At 36.5% G+C, this 18,408-nt stretch overlaps 3 pseudogenes across 3 annotated transcripts, besides 5 other annotated features; 2 read left to right on the top strand and 1 right to left on the bottom strand.

Annotated features, from left to right (window-relative positions):
• Positions 1-3,286: part of a mobile genetic element that runs on past the window's edge.
• Positions 842-2,878, bottom strand: TVAGG3_0009710 (annotated as a pseudogene). The gene has a single exon. A coding segment is annotated over exon 1 (2,037 nt).
• Positions 3,198-3,286: a terminal%2Cinverted (terminal inverted repeat of Maverick-3 transposon ID:TVAGG3_0009700).
• A 294-nt stretch (positions 3,287-3,580) lies between these two features.
• Positions 3,581-3,671: a terminal%2Cinverted (terminal inverted repeat of Maverick transposon ID:TVAGG3_0009670).
• Positions 3,581-15,597: a mobile genetic element.
• On the top strand, positions 4,085-4,649 carry TVAGG3_0009690 (annotated as a pseudogene). Its single transcript has one exon. A coding segment is annotated over exon 1 (565 nt).
• On the top strand, positions 4,662-6,189 carry TVAGG3_0009680 (annotated as a pseudogene). Its single transcript has one exon. A coding segment is annotated over exon 1 (1,528 nt).
• Positions 15,598-18,408: part of a mobile genetic element that runs on past the window's edge.

Genomic DNA, 18,408 nt, shown 5'->3' with positions numbered 1-18,408 from the left:
TTATTTCTGTAGTTGGTTTTATTTTGTCAAGGAACGTTGTTTTTCAATACTAACATTTCATTTGGTACTGTCCATTTGAGTTTTCTTAAATATTCATCCCTTCTCATTTCATTGTCTGCAAAGTAAGTTTTTATGACATTTTGCAAACTTTCGTTTGCAAGGTCATGTACAATAGGTTCTCTTCCTTCTCTCTCCCTAACTCTCTTTCTAAAACTCTTCACCAAATATACCATCTCTATGGTTCTGTGTAGTTCTTTGAGATAAATGTTCTAGAAACGTCAGGTGTTATATTTCCTTCAGCCATGTTCATTTCATACTGGTCCAAAATATCTGCATCTTTCATATCTTTCAATGGCATTAAAGCCGCGCTGAAAATACCAGCTATATCTGGTTCACCATTCACTTCCATTGCGTCTACAACTTCTTGGAATTGAGGTTGTAAGTTTATGAACCACCTATCCGGATTAGCTTTATGACCCCATCTCATTGTAGTTCCATAGTCTGCAGAAACAAAGTAGTTTGTTTCCATATTGGCTAGGTTCTGAATGAACTTTAAACAATGTTTCATTTCTATATGTTTTGGTGAAATTTAACCTTTTATTTTCACCGAGTTCAGCCAAAGATTGAACGTTATATGGTCGTAAGTAAAAAGGATTGTTGTATTTGCGTACACTTTCTTTCAGTTCTTCCATTCTATGCTGAATATTTTCATCTGATGTTGGAGTCTTTTGTATGTCGGCGAACATTTTTCGATATTCTTCTACTATGTCAGCTGAATTTTTCTTAGACTCTTGGAAAGATTCCATATTCCCGCATACACTTGTTGAGGGTCAAGATTTTTCGGCTTTCCAAATCTTCATCTAGTTTCTGTGAAGTTAGTTTCCAAAGGAGGGACTTGTTCGTTTCTTCTGGCTCTTCTAGCTGTTGTTGCTGAACTATTTCTTCCATGTCTGGTTGTATCTGAACTTCTTCCTGTGGAGTTTCTTGTACCTCATCTGCTGGCATTTTATATATTCCGAGACCGTTTTTAAAAAGTTCCCTATCTAAGTCATCCGGACTCATAAACCTTTCTTCTTTCGTTCCGTCTCTATTTTTTACGCGTTTCATGAAGAGAGTTGAATTATCATTTATCTCTGACACCAAATATCTCGGAGTAAATTCAGTCATGTCATTTGGATGATATGCTATTAAATCATATCCCTTAGCGAGCTTGTATTTTCCAGGTTTGAAATTATATCCCATTTGGTGCTGAACCATAAAGCTAAATAGGTTCGGGTCAGTATTTCCTTCCTTGAACTTTCTAATAGCTTCTTTATATCTGTCACTAAAGTCAAGAGTATCTGGGTAACCATAGTCTTCCTTAAGCATTTTTAAGAATTCTTGGTTTCCTTGTTCTCTACTTCTTTTATGTCCTTGCTCTGTTTGTGGTTGTTGTGGTGCAGTGTTTTGAACTGTTGGTTGTTGTGCAGTGTTTGAACTGTTGGTTGTGGTGCAGTGTTTTGAACTGTTGGTTGTGGTGCAGTGTTTTTGAACTGTTGGTTGTGGTGCAGTGTTTTGAACTGTTGGTTGTTGGTGTTGGTTTTGGTGCATGCCTGTGTCTGGTCCATGTGACGATGTAAATGTTTTAGGTAGTCCTGGTGCAGGTGCTCTCTTGGAGGGTTTGTGGTATATAAGTTCCACTAGTAGTATATAAGTTCCACAGCTGGTATATAAGTTCCACCAGCTGGCACATATGTTCCATCTGCAGCATAATGCCTACCTGACTTTTCGTTCTTAAGAAAGCATTTACTAGGTCTGTTTTGGTCTGTTGTAACTCTTTTTCTTGACTTTCCACAACAGTTGCTCTAACGGCGTCATAGGCACTTTGAACTGCCTGTCTCGTTGCTGCATCTGTTATTTTCGTCATATTTTGTGCTACTTCTCTTAACTCGTTGTCGAAACCTTCAGACTTCAGTTTCTTTCCAGATGAGAAGTCGTTCACTAGTTTCACCTTACTATGAAGAGCTTCGAAGGCGTTCTTAAAGTCAGCATTCATTAAAGCTTCATTTGAACTGTCTTCATCCGCTTGTATTTTTGTCCTTATTGACCCTATAAGTTGGCTGCTTTGGCGTTGGCTTGGGCATCTAACCAGTCATTATTAGCTTTTATATATTCTGCGCTTTTCATTGCCTTTTGCATGGCTGCGTCGTTATTTTTACTTTCTTGTGCTAAGTTTTCATACTGTACGGTTTGGTTTTGCAACTGTAAAAGTTTTTCTGCCTTTACATTTGCTTCAACTTCTTTTTTATACTCATCGCTATCCATATATGTCTTCAGGCTTTTTGTTTTATTTCTTCATCTTTCAGTACTTTATATTGAGTAGTATGGTTTTTCAAATTTATAACATCTTGTTCCATTTTTGCTACTTCTGCTGCTTTTTCTGACACTTTTTTCGCATATTCCTCTGTACTTAGTTCTTTCAGTTGTTCTTCTTTCTTCTTTTTCTCTACGTTTAACTCATTGAGTTTCTTTGTGTGTCTGTCATATTCTAGTTTCTTTTCGTTTTCACTTATTTGTTCTGTATGTCTATGTTTGACTTTTTGACATCTGTTATTTGATTTTTGAGTGAACTCAAATTCATTTGACTTTGAGGGTTATAAGCTGTTCCGTCTGCAGCTCCACCATAGCCTGCCATTTTCGCTAAAAGTGCCGCTCTTAAACCTCCACTCTGTGCACCAACAACTCGGTTTAAAAGCATAGGGTTGCTTGACATTTGTTGCAACATAGTGGGGTCATTCATAATTTGTTGTTGCAACTGTTGTTGTGGTGTCAGTTTTACTATTGGATGTTTCAATGCTCCCTTCCTCTTACGTATATTCTTACGTAGCTTACGTGGCATTTTAAGTGAAGTTAAAAAGCGGTTTTTGACAGATGTTTATATGACACTTTTTGTTCAGCACAAAAAACTACTCGGTCAAAGTGTTGTCGGTTTTGTAAAATAACCGTCCTATCTCATTCTATAAGGGGGAAAGTCTTCTCAAAGTATACTTCCTTGGAACGCCTGTAACTTTTCCTGTAGCGACGTTAGACCCTTACTTGTCCGGACAAAGTTATACTATTTTGAGTGCTCTACAAAAAAGTCAACGGCTGGCTCGTCCTCAGAAATTTTTTATGGGCTAGAGGGCACGAAGTGCCTGGAGGCCCATCCCAAGAAAAAAAAAAAACTTCATTTATACTAAACATCTTCAGGGCTAGAGGGCGCAACGCGCCTGGAAGCCCCACTACCTTTTTTTTTTTTTTTTTTTTTAATTTCGATTGCGAATTTTCATAATTGTTTAAGGGTGGCTTCCGACCAAATTGTCACTTTTTAGCCCAAGTGAAAAATTTCGTAATTTATAACCAAGTTTTTTAAAATCTATATTTAATAAAGATTCTATTTTTCTTATTAAATTTCAAAAATGAGGAGGTTCGGAATCGTCCACAAATTGCCGAAAGGGTTTTTGCCAGTTTTGAATCCGCTTATTTTTATCGACCAAAATTATAATAAATATAATTTTCGATAAGTATTCTACCCAAATGAAAAAAAAAAAAAAAAAAAAAAAAAAAAAAAAAAAAAAAAAAAAGGAAGTGGGGGCTTCCAGGCACTTCGTGCCTTCTAGCCCTGAGGATGAATGAGTATAATGAAGTTTTTTTTTTTCTTGGGGGATGGCTTCCAGGCACTTCGTGCCTTCTAGCCCCCGAAGATGTTTAGTATAAATGAAGTTTTTATTCGGAGGGCTTCCAGGCGCGTTGCGCCCTCTAGCCCATAAGAAATTTTGCCCAAGACCCAAGAGGAGGACCGAACCCCAGCCGACCAGCTGTTGACTTTTTTGTAGAACACTCAAAATAGTATAACTTTGTCCGGACAAGTAAGGGTCTATCGTCGCTACAGGAAAAGTTACGGGCGTTCCAAGGAAGTATATATTTGAGTACTTTAAAAAAATATTATAGAACGATATAACAAATATTTTACAAAACTGACAACACTTTGACCGAGTAGTTTTTGTGCTGAACAAAAAGTGTCATATAAACATCTGTCAAAAACCGCTTTTTAACTTCACTTAAAATGCCACGTAAGCTACGTAAGAATATACGTAAGAGGAAGGGAGCATTGAAACATCCAATAGTAAAACTGACACCACAACAACAGTTGCAACAACAAATTATGAATGACCCCACTATGTTGCAACAAATGTCAAGCAACCCTATGCTTTTAAACCGAGTTGTTGGTGCACAGAGTGGAGGTTTAAGAGCGGCACTTTTAGCGAAAATGGCAGGCTATGGTGGAGCTGCAGACGGAACAGCCTATAACCCTCAAAGTCAAATGAATTTGAGTTCACTCAAAAATCAAATAACAGATGTCAAAAAGTCAAACATAGACATACAGAAGCAAATAAGTGAAAACGAAAAAAGAAACTAGAATATGACAGACACACAAAGAAACTCAATGAGTTAAACGTAGAGAAAAAGAAGAAAGAAGAACAACTGAAAGAACTAAGTACAGAGGAATATGCGAAAAAAGTGTCAGAAAAAGCAGCAGAAGTAGCAAAAATGGAACAAGATGTCATAAATTTGAAAAACCATACTACTCGATATAAAGTACTGAAAGATGAAGAGATAAAACAAAAAGCCCTAGAACATATATGGATAGCGATGAGTATAAAAAAGAAGTTGAAGCAAATGTAAAGGCAGAAAAACTTTTACAGTTGCAAAACCAAACCGTACAGTATTGAAAACTTAGCACAAGAAAGTAAAAAATAACGACGCAGCCATGCAAAAGGCAATGAAAAAGCGCAGAATATATAAAAGCTAATAATGACTGGTTAGATGCCCAAGCCAACGCTAAAGCAGCCCAACTTATAGGGTCAATAAGGACAAAAATACAAGCGGATGAAGACAGTTCAAATGAAGCTTTAACAAATGCTGACTTAAGAACGCCTTCGAAGCTCTTCATAGTAAGGTGAAACAAGTGAACGACTTCTCATCTGGAAAGAAACTGAAGTCTGAAGGTTCGACAAAGTTAAAAGAAGTAGCACAAAATATGACGAAAATAACAGATGCAGCAACGAGACAGGCAGTTCAAAGTGCCTATGACGCCGTTAGAGCAACTGTTGTGAAAAGTCAAAAAAGAGTTACAACAGACCAAAACAGACCTAGTAAATGCTTTCTTAAAAACGAAAAGTCAGGTAGGACATTATGCTGCAGATGGAACATATGTGCCAGCTGGTGGAACTTATATACCAGCTGGTGGAACTTATATACTAGCTAGTGGAACTTATATACCACCAAACCCTCCAAGAGAAGCACCTGCACCAGGACTACCTAACACATTTACATCGTCACATGGACACAGACACAGGCATGCACCAAAACCAACAGTTCAAAATCCAGCACAACAACCAGCACAACAACCAGCACAACAACCACCTCCACAACCAACAGTTCAAAATCCAGCACAACAACCAGCACAACAACCAACAGTTCAAAACCCTGCACAACAACCACCTCCACAAACAGAGCAAGGACATAAAAGAAGTAGAGAACAAGGAAACCAAGAATTCTTAAAAATGCTTAAAGAAAGACTATGGTTACCAGATAGTATTGACTTTAGTGACAGATATAAAGAAGCTATTAGAAAGTTCAAAGGATGGAAATACTGACCCGAAACCTATTTAGCTTTATGGCTCTGCACCAAAGGGGATATAATCTCAAACCTGGAAAATACAAGCTCGCTAAGGATATGATTTTCATAGCATATCATCCAAATGACATGAACGAATTTACTCCGATATATTTGATGTCAGAGCTAAATGACAATTTAACTCTCTTCATGAAACGCGTAAAAAATAGAGACGGAACGAAAGAAGAAATTTGAAGTCGGTGATGACTTAGAAGGGACTTGTTGAAAAACGGTCTCGGAATTTATGAATGCCCACAGATGAGGTACAAGAAACTCCACAGGAAGAAGTTCAGATACCCAAGACAGTGGAAGAAATAGTTCAGCAACACATCACTAAAGAGAGCCTGAAGGAAACAACAAGTCCTCCTTTGGAAACTAACTTCAACAGAACTAGATGAAGATTTGGAACAAGCCGAAAAAATCTGTGACCCTCAACAAAGTAGTATGCGGGGAATATGGAATTTTCCAAGAGTCTAAGAAAAATTCGGCGACAGTAGTAAGAAGAATATCGAAAATGTTTGCCGACATACAAAAGACTCACAACATCAGATGAAATTACAGCAAGATGAGAAGAACTGAAAAAAAATGTACGAACACTACACAATCCTTTTACTTACGACCATTTAACGTTCAATCTTTGGCTGAACTCGGTGAAAATAAAAGGTAATTAAATTTCACCAAAAACATATAGAAATGAAACATTGTTTAATAGTCATTCAAACCAACCTAACCAAATGGAAACAAACTACTTTTGTTTCTGCAGAACTATGGAGCAATACAATGAGATGGGGTCATAAAGCTAATCCGGATAGGTGGCTATAAATCATAACAACCACAATTTCCAAGAAGTTGTAGACGCAATGGAAGTGAATGGTGAACAGATATAGCTGGTATTTTAAGCGCGGCTTTAATGCCATTGAAAGATATGAAACATGCAGATTTTTTGGACCAGTATGAAATGAACATGGCTGATGGAAATATAACACCTGAGTTCTAGAACATTTATCTCAAGAACTACAACAAACCATAGAGATGGTATATTTGGGTGAAGAGTTTAGAAAAAGTTAGGGAGGAGAAGGAAGAGAACCTATTGTACATGACTTTGCAAACGAAAGTTTCAAAATGTCATAAAAATTTACTTTGCAGACAATGAACCGAGAAGGGATGAATATTAAGAAAACTCAAATGGACAGTACCAAATGAAATGTTAGTATTGAAAAACATGTTCCTTGAACAAATAAAACAACTACAGAAATAAAGACGCAAACTGAAAATTGGGTAAAGCTTTCCCATTCACAAAAGATATAATTGGTAACATGGAAAGAAAACCAGAATGGCTACAAAAACATATATTTGGAAACGAGCTAATTCCATATGGACAGGCCTGTTTGAAGAGCTTGAACCGAAACTCAGGAAAGAGTCATGCAAACAATACGCGAAGACTCAAATACAAACTATGACAAATCTTTCTAAGTATAGGTTACCTGAGATGGCGACCAGAGCCCAAAGGCAAAAAGGACATGGGAAATTTAAACATATAGGTGAACATGAAGCAAAGATGCAACAACTTGAAGCAGAGGGCAATGAAAGTGAAGAAGAAGTAAGTAGTGAAGAACTCAGTCAGGAAGAAAGTAAAAGCTTGTCCGGAGTGGGTTTTATTATGACAATAAATCCACCTATTCTATATTTTTACCATATGAAATGTACGCCGCTCAGAATATAACGCCAACAGTTTTGGATGCCATGAACGGAAATGTTTCGAATGGTATACACGAATGCGACAATGCCATTAGAAGGTCAGAAATGTTCCTGGAACTTACGAATTACAACTGCTGTTTCTTATGGAAACGTAGGTGAGTTTGAGAAGGTTCTTCAACAAGTAGATATTGCTTGCGACAGGTTTCATATATATTTCTATTGACAACTCATTTCTTATAGTGGAACAAGACATTGAAATAAAACCTTCTGCCAAGTTGTCTGACAAGAAAGGTTGCAATGGAATTTTCTATGTGGATACCAATATGCTCCAGAAGTTTTCATGGGATATAAGATATATTCTAACTCTGACTTGTTCAAACAGTAACATGGGCAAACTATGAATGGTTCGCTTTGAGAAACTCAGTCACCACACAGCTAGAGAACAAACAGACAGTATGCAATATTGAGAAAATAAGAAGACTTGACCCTCAAGTTCCAGGAGTTTATTGTTACCTTTCTGTTCAGATGAACTGCCAGCTAAAGTAAAACTGAAACTTAGAGTCCTTTGTCATCTTTCCTCATCTTCAGGTTTTTAAGATACTTGCCAAACTGGGCAGGAAAAATTTCTATCGAACTTACTCCAAGCAAAAATAACTTAGTCATTGCACCAACACAAGACCCATTCACATCTTAACAGCGTAGGGAGCCAAGTCTCGTGATTTTGCAAAGACAAAGTTGACTTAGACTTTGGTTCTCAAACTCAACATGAAGTAAACTATTATTCAATGCTGCTGGAACTGTTGGGACCCAGTTAAGTTCACATGCGAAATTTGAATGCAAGGAATAGAAAGCAGACTTGCAGTCTATATGTTGGACCCAGATATTTCAAATGCTTTAGCTGCCAAATATATTGCAGTTACTTATGTTCCCTATACACCAAATATCTGTCAAAGACTTTGCAGAGTGAAGTTGGAAACCAAAGTGCTGACCCAGGTGCAAGAACAGATATTGCTTTAACAACTGCAATGAAACATGCAGATACTATGTTTGTACTGTTCAGACGAACTATAAATGACTATTCTTGTTTCTACAACCCGGTATTAAATATCATATAAACATAGATGGCAAAATATTATCCAAGAGAAGAATATTCTACAGTTGAGATATGAGGTCATACAATTGACTTAGATGCTATGAACTTTAACAACAACTTCACAACAACATTAACCCTGAAATGCAAAGTTCTATTATGCCATATGTGAAAGTATGGACTCACAGGAGGTCAAAAAACTCAATATACAAATGAGACCGTTCAAACTTTTGGCTTGGCATTCCATTTGCTGACTCAGAAGACTTTATGGGTGGTATTTCAACTGTTGGTACTGTCAAATACAATATACTGGTGACAGAGACGGTCCAGATGAATTGAGAAGCAAAGAAGTTTACAAAACCAATAGCACTTTTCACGGAAGATGCTCTTTGAGATTCGTTCGATGAAACCTGCTGGGGCTCCTCAGATTGGTATAGACAGCTTCCATCGAGCAGATTTTGGCAGCAGGTCAGTAAGTTGTTCTTGAACTGACTTCTCTCCGTCAAATATTGACAGTACGCAAGTTTTGACATATATTGTATTATAAACTTACCTTTAGAAATATCGTGTAAGTTTTGTTGTTATTTTTTGTCTGCTTCAAGAACTTTCACCATTCGGTTATCCAACTTTCTTTGCTTTATGGAAATATTTTGGTTCAGCAAATATGCTATTCTATAAATTTCCATTGTTTGTTAAAGAACTATTCTGAATGTGTATTTTGTATTGTTTGTGTGTGTAAACTTGTTTTGCTTCAATTCGAAGAGATACTCAAATACGTCATCTTTTATTCTAAGTAAAATGTCATTTCCGAAAAATAGAAGCGTAAGTGTTTCAAAAGGTTTAATGGCGTGGAGATGTGAAGTTAAATTCACCAACTCAACAAACAGTCAAAGTGTTGTTGTCAATGTCAAGAGAAGATGTGAAGTGGGGAAACCATACGAAGACGAAGATGGTATACAATTGTTCCTGTAAAAAGAACAACCAACATATCCTGAAGTTAGCAGAGACTTAAGTTCTGTTGCAGATATTCGAAACGACTACCACAACTTAAGACAAACTTCAAACTCAGGAGAGATTTGTCAAGCTTTAGGTATAATGTTAAACTTGGTAACACACACCCTGTAAAAGTGAACTCATATGTCATTGCACCTCATGAAGTTTTGAAGACTATTGAAACTTTTGCAGAAGCGAGCGATATAAAATCAAAGAAATAGACACCGACATTGGCTTGCTTGGGTGTTTCATATAATGTCAATTAGACAAGTATATACGTTATGAAAGGAGGTTGAAACTGTTGAACTTGAAAGTATGTTTCCCAGACGTCATAAAAATATTTTGACGACACAAAATTTCATTAAATTTATTTGCTAAGTAAAATGCCAAGATAGATATAATGATTTATTACTATTACGATAAAACCCGAGTCATATAATTCTATAACAACAAACTTACAAAGAACCTCAAAGGACGATATTGTAAACTAACTTAAACAGCAATGACGACTAAAGCCTGTTTTGCTCTTTTGACACCGAGAAGACTTATTGTTGTGAATGGTAAAAATACTCCTTTGAAGATACTTACTCAGATTACAACAACAGGTTTTGTTGACTTATTTAATACTTTAAGGACGGGTAACATGTGCTGCAACTAGAGCAGGTTTCATTATGTTTGGATGTCCGACTGAGTTTACTATACAATATATGAGCTATAATCAAACATCTTATTCTTGGTTTTTACTACCAACAGTTCCTTACAGGAAAAGAGTGTCATACAAGGAATGTCTATTCCATTGACATTAGCACACCAATCTTATTATTGTTTCAATTAGGTTCAAAGTGTTATTCGAATGTCGACAGAAACTATTATGACAAAAGATACTTATGCGTATAAACATACTTTTCTCTGCTGGTTTGCCTATTGTTCATTCGAATGCAGAATTTTCACTTAGTGAAACTCAAACACTTTGCAAATAACGTTGACTAGTTGACGCAAACTTTGTTTCCTGTAAAACTTTTATGTCCTATGTTTTGTCAATGACGGCAGAAAGTTTCGAATTGAAAGATGCAACTGGTGAAAGTATTGTATACAAGAACAACTTCAACAACAAATAGCTCAAGAACAACAAATGCAACAAATGACAACAAAAGCAAGAATAAAAAAAAATTTTTTTTTTTTTATAAAAATGTACAGAATAGATGTTTCAGATTTTTATGACTTCCAAGCATTCAGAAAATAGTGTCATTTCGAGACTATAACAAGCAGTCGAGAATTTTGAAACGTTTAGTCATTTTGTTGACTCTGCCCAGAATTTTATGTTGAAAGAATGGGATGTAGTTTTAACAACCAAAGCAACAATAGTTTAGAACAAGAATGTGACAGAAACTTAAGAAAATAAAAGTCGTACAGTTGGATGAAGATGTTAGATGCTTGGGATATCTTATTGTCATATGAAGATTTTTCAGTTGGGTATAAAGTTTATAACACCTTCTCCAAACTTCTATTATCTTCACTGGATATAATACGACAAGTAGAATGGAAAGAAATATTATGAAGCTTGGTTAGACCAATGTCAGAATTATATGCAATGGAACGAAAGAGTTATGAAGTATAATTTATGATTGGTTTGCAAATCTTACAACATCCAAGTGCTAAAATGAAACTGCTCTCATTATATTGGAAACAGGAACTGGTAGAATACTTTCTTACAGATATTTTTTGTGCACAACTGTTAGAAGGCTTATTCGAACCGAATTGAACAACTTAGAAAACATCTGGGATAATTTAACTCTCATTAGAGAATATGAAACTTATAGTTTGCAATGAACTTCAAAGATAAGATACAACAAAAGTTTTGAACTCAGATGCTTTGAAGAGTCTTATAACAGACAAAGTTGGAGTTGTTGAAAGAAAGTATAAAGACCAATCAAGAGGTTTGTGAAATGTTGCAAACTTCATTATGGTTTCAACAATTGTTCGATGAAGTTGAAAGTTTCTGACAGAAGATATGTAGTTGTCAGACGTCAGATTCTCATATGCAAGATACAGAATATTTTTGACGACTTAGCAGAAACTTTGACATCTGCTTTACAACACTTGTTCTATATTTATGAACATTAGATATTCTAAGTTTCAATCAGACAAATTCCACAATACCGAAGAAGACAAACATTGTTAGAAGCAACTGAGTGTTATATGACTGTTCTAGATGACTGACTTCTGTTATATAGATGAGGTCATTTAGAATATGCGTAACATATTAACGTACAAAATATGTTATATATGGCACGCTTCCTTAACGATACATTTCTTGCAAAAGCTGTCAGAAGTAGTGTTCAATGGTTTCGTAGTGATACAAGAAATGTATATATCAATGAGTAATTTGATTCAAAAATAAAAAAATATTTTTTATCCGATAGAAAGATGACGAAAAGTCACTCAGTAAATAAGACAAGTAATATAGGACTTAAAGAAGGATGTACTCAGAGTGCACCATATACTGAATTTGATGTTTACTTCTAGCTAGGTTTGTAAATTTAAAATCTTCCATTTAGAAATACCTTTGGAACATTAGCACCCAGTTTAAGTTTTGTCTGTATGATTAGAGAGATGGTGCGAACTTTTGAAGACTTATGACATACGAGTATGTTAGCATCATAAGAAATTTTTGACAGAGTTTCTAAAAACTCTTAAGAAAGGTAAAGCATACAAACTCTGTATTAGTATTGAACTACAAAGAAAGCAGACGGAATATTGAATATTATATGCGTCCTAAGTAGTTAGAAGTTAAGGTAATTGGGTAAAAAAGATTTATAGAGTCTAAAGCCAGTGTTTGCTCCTAAAGAGGTAGAGAAATTGACATTGAACCCAGAAAATTTCTAAAGAATTAATAACGTTTATTTTTTACATTGTCACATTCTCCTATTATTCTTGGAACTGGTTCGAGTGTCGCTTTCTTCCTTCTGGCCTACTCTTTCCTTCTCTTCCATTTCTTCTTCCTCTTTCTTTTCTTCTGGTAGGAGTATATGTCAACAAATTTTTTCCGAAACATATTAGTCAATAAAGTTTCTTTGCTATTTAATGATTATGTAATATTGTTTTCTATTTTCTTGATCTTCCAATGAACGGATGCGGCGATGTGGTTCTTTGCATTCTAAGGAACTTTGTTGAGACTTTTCATCTTTCCAAGTCGTTGTGGCTTTTCATGTAACTAAAGATCTGGTTTCAATTTTGACAAATATTTAAAGACTCTCTGCTTAATGTTTTTATGGTTCTGTCCATAGTTCAGAAACAGAACTTTAGAACAATTCACCTTTCTTGTTTACACTATGTAGATTGTTATGGTCGACAGAATTTTTAGAGTCGAAAAGCGCTTTTCGAAATATCATTGACGCGATAGTCACTATGACATTTTCTTAAGAAGATTAAGGACCTTAATTTTCTGTAAAAATATGTGTGAAAAAACATTGTTGCTGACAGTTGACAATGAAATTTGAAGAATGTTTTTGAAAAGAAACAAGGAAGTAGAAAGAATGCTCAGATAAAACTAAATGACAAGTTTTATTTGCTCCAGCTAATGGTATAAAAAGGTTATTGCCCACTGGGTCGGGTGTAAGACTTCACTGATCATTATAAATCGCTAGTTCACAACAAAAGAATAGATGAGAATAGAACCCACTCTCTATGAGTTTTAGTGTATTTGTGACTTCTGTATTTGACAACCTCATTGTATTCTAAAGATTGTATTATAAGTAAAGGTCTATTAGTTAGGTAGTGCTATAGGAAAGGTGATCTGAGTTGTAGATTGGATAAAGAAGTACCAAAGAAGACGTTTTGAAGTAAATTCTATAAGAGTATATAAATTCTTAAGTTTAACAGACCCAAATGATGGAATGCAGAAAATATTAGAGAAGAAACGTACTTCAGAAACAAACAGAAGGAGATAGAATACATTTCGAATGATAATTTGCGAATCTTTGGATTGGAAGAGCAGTTACCCTCTAGATGTGTTCTGTTAGTGCTTAGATACTTTGCTTAATCTCATTCCACTTTGTCTAAGATCCAGAGAACAAGATATGTGTTGAATTCTTAGAAGCTAGACACTTTAACCATTCAGTGTCATTTGTGTAAGACAAGAAAGGTTTTGAAGTTAAGGGTAATGAGAATAGTTTAGGATAAGTGAATCATAAGCGATGTTATATCGTAACTTCCCTGATTGTCCGAAGACGATTTCATGAACTTAATGAAGAGATCATGGCAGGTAAGTTTTGACAGACCATGAACTATGGGAGAAAGTTAAAAGTCTACAAGACCCTCATACTTTTTCCAGAATTCATTTTACGCAAACAAAGTTGACTGATAAATGCTCGATGTTGAAATAATGCTTGAATAATATAAAGGCGTTTTTGGGGATTCACTGCAGGAATGGTTTGATCGACTCATCCGCTGCTTCCCTTTCATTACTGTGTTTTCTATAGAGGTGTAGTTATGGGGGTACTCGTTTTTTTTACTTAGCTTCGATGTTTCTTCTGTTCGACCGGATCTATGTGGTCGCCATGAGTCTGCTGTCTAGGCGATCCCCGAAGTAAGTTCTGGAGCTGTGGCTTGTCTTTCTCTCGGTTTTCCGAGGGAAGCAAGTGGCATATGAGAAATTCGCCACTGTTGGTTTTGGGTTGTTGTCCGTGAATTCATATAAAAATAAATGTTTAGGTGTAGAAGGTTAGATCTACCTTTTCTAACTCATTGCGACACCGTTTCGAGAACTACGCGACTTATGTTTCATTACGATGTTTCTATGTGTTTCAGTTATTTTACTGGCGTTGTTTCACATGTGTAATAATCGGGTCATTTATTATAAAACTTTGTCGAAAACTACGTTATTAGGTTTGCTCACAGAGAATGCCCTCTAACTCAGATTATTACTTTTTAACTGCAGCGACATGATTTTTGTTGTGACTGTGCATTGTATTCGGATCAAAATTTAAATATTTAGTTAGTACCGTGTTAGGGTTCTAAATGATTCTAGCTACCTTATTCTATGACGACCATCTTTTTATCCTTTAGCCCAGTTATATTTATATATTCGTTTCGACAGTCGACTGGTTCGTTTGAATTTCGTCGCGAGATCTTGTGCATAGTAGACTTTATCGTTAGTGTTTCTATTTCTATCATACTTGGTATAGGATAGTCGAATGTTTATTAGATCCTCTCTGCTTGGAAAGTCGTTTTCAGTTTTATGCACTTTTCGGTGTCTCTTAGACGTGAAGGATCTAGTAGAGGATAGAACTTGTTCGTGTGCATCAACGAGTTTTCGGACTTAGTTTTTTTGTTCCGAATTTAACATTGTTCATTTACTCTTGCTCGGTTTCTCTGCTTCTCTTAATCTTACCACTCTGCCTAGTGTTTCTCATCGGTTCTATCCTCTTTGACGGAGGTAGTTATATTCCTAATTGCCCGTTTACATTTTGAACATTGTGGGTTCATTTTTACGCGTATATATTCTGAAACCTTACTGTAAAGTTTTACAACTAAAGGCGTCAATTGCTCTCTTTAACTACAAAAAGTGCGGGTTTATCTTTCAGTTTCCATCACTCTCTCACCGGTGCTTCTTATCTTATATACTCTTATCTGCATAACATCGGATTCAGAAACTACGAAACAAAGTTGGGTCGTAGGATCCTTAAACTTCTCAGATTTGTATATGTCAGAGATTGTTCTTATATACCGATGTGCAATCTTTGTCCACTGAACCTTATGTTGGCAATGAAATCCATAGAACTTCATAGTTTAGCCTTTCGAATCGAACTTCTTTATTTCCTACTGAGTCACGTTGGGTTTAAACTTCATTTCGTCGAATTCAGTTGAATAGTGAGTTTTTGTTTGCTGAAATTTCAGGCATTTGGGTAAATGGTCAATAATCGCCTGGCATTTCATAAAGATACGTCGTTTCATTTTCGTTTCATCTTTCGCACTACAGTTAACTTATTTGTTAAAAGTTTCTTGTTTATCTTCTGGATTTTCTGGTTTCGAAGTATATGAAGAAGGAATGAGCTTTTTTCATTCTACTAACAATTACGTAGGATTCATGACTAAAGAGTTTGGTGCTGTTGTTGCTCAACATGTTCTTACAATAAAAAATAAAAATATTTTTAAAAAAACCAACTTTATTTTTTTTATTTCGGATAGACTCCTGACCAAATTCAAGAGGGAGAAAAATGAGGTTAAGAAACAGGTTAGATCTAACCTTTACCCTAAAATTATTTTTGTTTGCGAAGTTCTGTATAAAAACTCATGAACAAAATTCAAGAGGGTAGAAAAGAGGTTAGAAAAAACAGGTTAGATCTAACCTTCTACCTAAAATATATTTTTTGGTGTAAATTTCAATGTAAAAAAGTCAAGCTTGAAAAATCTAAGTGTTTAGTCTTAGTAAGTGGTAAGCTTTCTTAAAGCATATGCCGTCTTGAGTTTTAAATGTCACGTGAAGAGAAGTACCAATAATTCATTCGAGTACACTTTGCAAGTGACACTAATGGCAACTATTTTTGTCTTTGCCAGCAAGAGTACTTTTTCTCTTCCAATGGTTCGCAGAACTATACTCACCTCATGAGAAATGCGCAAAACGGTTTAATAGAAAAAGTGGTCATTTTTTCCATGTCCGAAGACTCGTAAGGTGCAACACTTCCAAAAACCGACGAAACTCAGAAGAGCAGCAGGCAGTATGTTCTTGACAACTTCTTTGAGTTTCTCCAGGACCCTTGAAATGCCTGAAGAACTCCGACACTGAGATTTGGAGAAATTGGTCACTCTCAATACTACTTTGACAACAAAGGGTTAAAACAAAGGGTAAAATAAAGACTAGAAAATCTTAACGTTTTTAAAAAGTGACATTTTTTAATGGAGCCTCCGGGAGTCACCGAGAAAACTTGGCAGATGTTCGCAGCTTACTTTCCCCCGAGGAGGGTGGAAGCGTTACATCATCAGGTTCAAAATATCAACGACGTTGGAATTGCGTAAACAATTCGAAATTACATGACCATGGAAAAGTACAAAGGTTGTACAAGAGAAACCAGTTCTAACAACTCAGAAAAGAAAGAAAAAGTTTAACTTCGTAATTGTTTATTTTTTAACTTGTATGGGCAAGCTGCAAAGAATGAAGTCGACTACTCAGTCTTTTTGTCTTGAACCAGTTGGACTGCTCTGCGAAGTACGTCTGTTTTGCGGTCTCCAGCTGTGTCTGGACCTTCGTAAATTGCGACAATGTTCTTGAGAGCTCCAGTTGTAAATGATTGTAAGGATGAAGAGTTCCCTCAGACTGCCTGAGTGATCTTACGGTCACGAGACGAATCTGTGGTACGAGTCGAATCGGTCGATTTGAGGGAAGAGACTGAAGCCTGTCGTCTTCCAATAGGGCTGTGGCATAGATCTTTGCGTAAACGGTTCAGACCTTCCTCGAACTCTTGTCCTCTTGGAATTGAGATTGAATTGTGGGCGGGGTTTTTTTTTGCATAAACATCCAAGGGTTGGGGAAGTAGGCATAGGCTGAGGAGGAGGGTAGTTCGGGACAGCCTTGTGGTAGGTAGTACCTTGGAGGTGGAAATTGGTAGTACGATTTGGTGGAGGGACTTTGCTGAACTGAGGTTGCTGGAGCTGCAGGGGCTGGTGCTTTAGTTCCTCTGTTTGCGGAACCTGGGGCTCGGTTGGTGGTACGTGGACATCTGTTTGTGGCTTAACCGTCGAAGGAGAAACCTTTCCTGGATTCGGAAGGAAAACCTTTCCTGTAGAGAGGAAAACTTTCTCGTCGAAGAAAACCTTTCCTGTCGGAAGGAAAAGACTTTATTCTGAGTTCGACCAAAAGTTCTCAATTTCGAAAAAATTTGAATGGCTTTTACGGAACGGACAACTGGAAGAGTCCTTCTGTCGTCGGGAAATATTTTTTCCAGTTGTTCGGGAAATATTTTTTCCTGTCGATGGAAGGACTCGGAGAATACAGGAAGTGATTGCATCGAGCGCAATTTTACCTATAGGATAAAGTGGAAGTTTGTTCAGCAGTACTTGCTCGCAGTGGGGGTGGGGTATGGATGGGTAATGATTTAGCCCAAGGTCAGAGTTCAACACTATTTCTGGAAGGTCTACACTTCAGCTGAGACTTCGATGGAATTCCATCAAATACCAGACGGACAGCCTCGATGGCACTAAGGACGCCGAAGAAGAGAAGCTCTTGTATAAGTTTTCCTAAACAACGTCCTTGGATAAAATACAAACAAGGAGAACCACCTACCCCATATGAAATTGGCAATTCAGTCTCTCCTTCACTTCTCGGGTCAGCCGTTCTTACATAACTCTGTGAAGGCGACATACAACCAGTTCAGTCAACCTTAAGTTTTGAGTAAAATTTTTTTCATTTTTTGAATGAAGCAAGTCTAAGATTCCTCCGCACATCCAAAGCTCAATGGACCCGATGAAGGAGTTTCAAGCTATGGTTGAAGGTGCTTGAGAACGACATGACGGCGAACTTGAAGGACCTTCAAATCACAATTGCAAATCCGCAAATTGCGAAGTCAAGGAACAGATGCTCCCTTAAAGCTCCAAGCTACTCTGACTCATGGACTACTTTACCGTTAGAAAGTAAAGAGTGGAAATAAGACAATTATTAAAACTTCTAAAACTATACGAAGCTATACTCCACAAGTTTAGCAGAAATGAGAAGACTTTTACCCCCCGAGTAACTTACATGTAAGGGACTTACCTTCAAGCAGTCCGCCAAAGATGATATTTGTTTGACATTAGTCCCAATTTTGGTCCGACGTCGAAGCTCAGATGCGTTTTCGAACTGCTCCACATATCCAGAATAATGAAGTGTTGCCTGAAACTCTTCCCGCAATCTCAAAAAACGTTTTTTGGTTCTCATGTCGAAACTTTTATCGGA

This window comes from Trichomonas vaginalis, chromosome IV, assembly GCF_026262505.1.
Source record: "Trichomonas vaginalis G3 chromosome IV, whole genome shotgun sequence".
In the NCBI taxonomy this organism is placed as follows: domain Eukaryota; phylum Parabasalia; order Trichomonadida; family Trichomonadidae; genus Trichomonas; species Trichomonas vaginalis.
The sequence above is the reverse complement of the archived record's forward strand: the minus strand, read 5'-3'. Positions and strand labels throughout refer to the sequence as shown.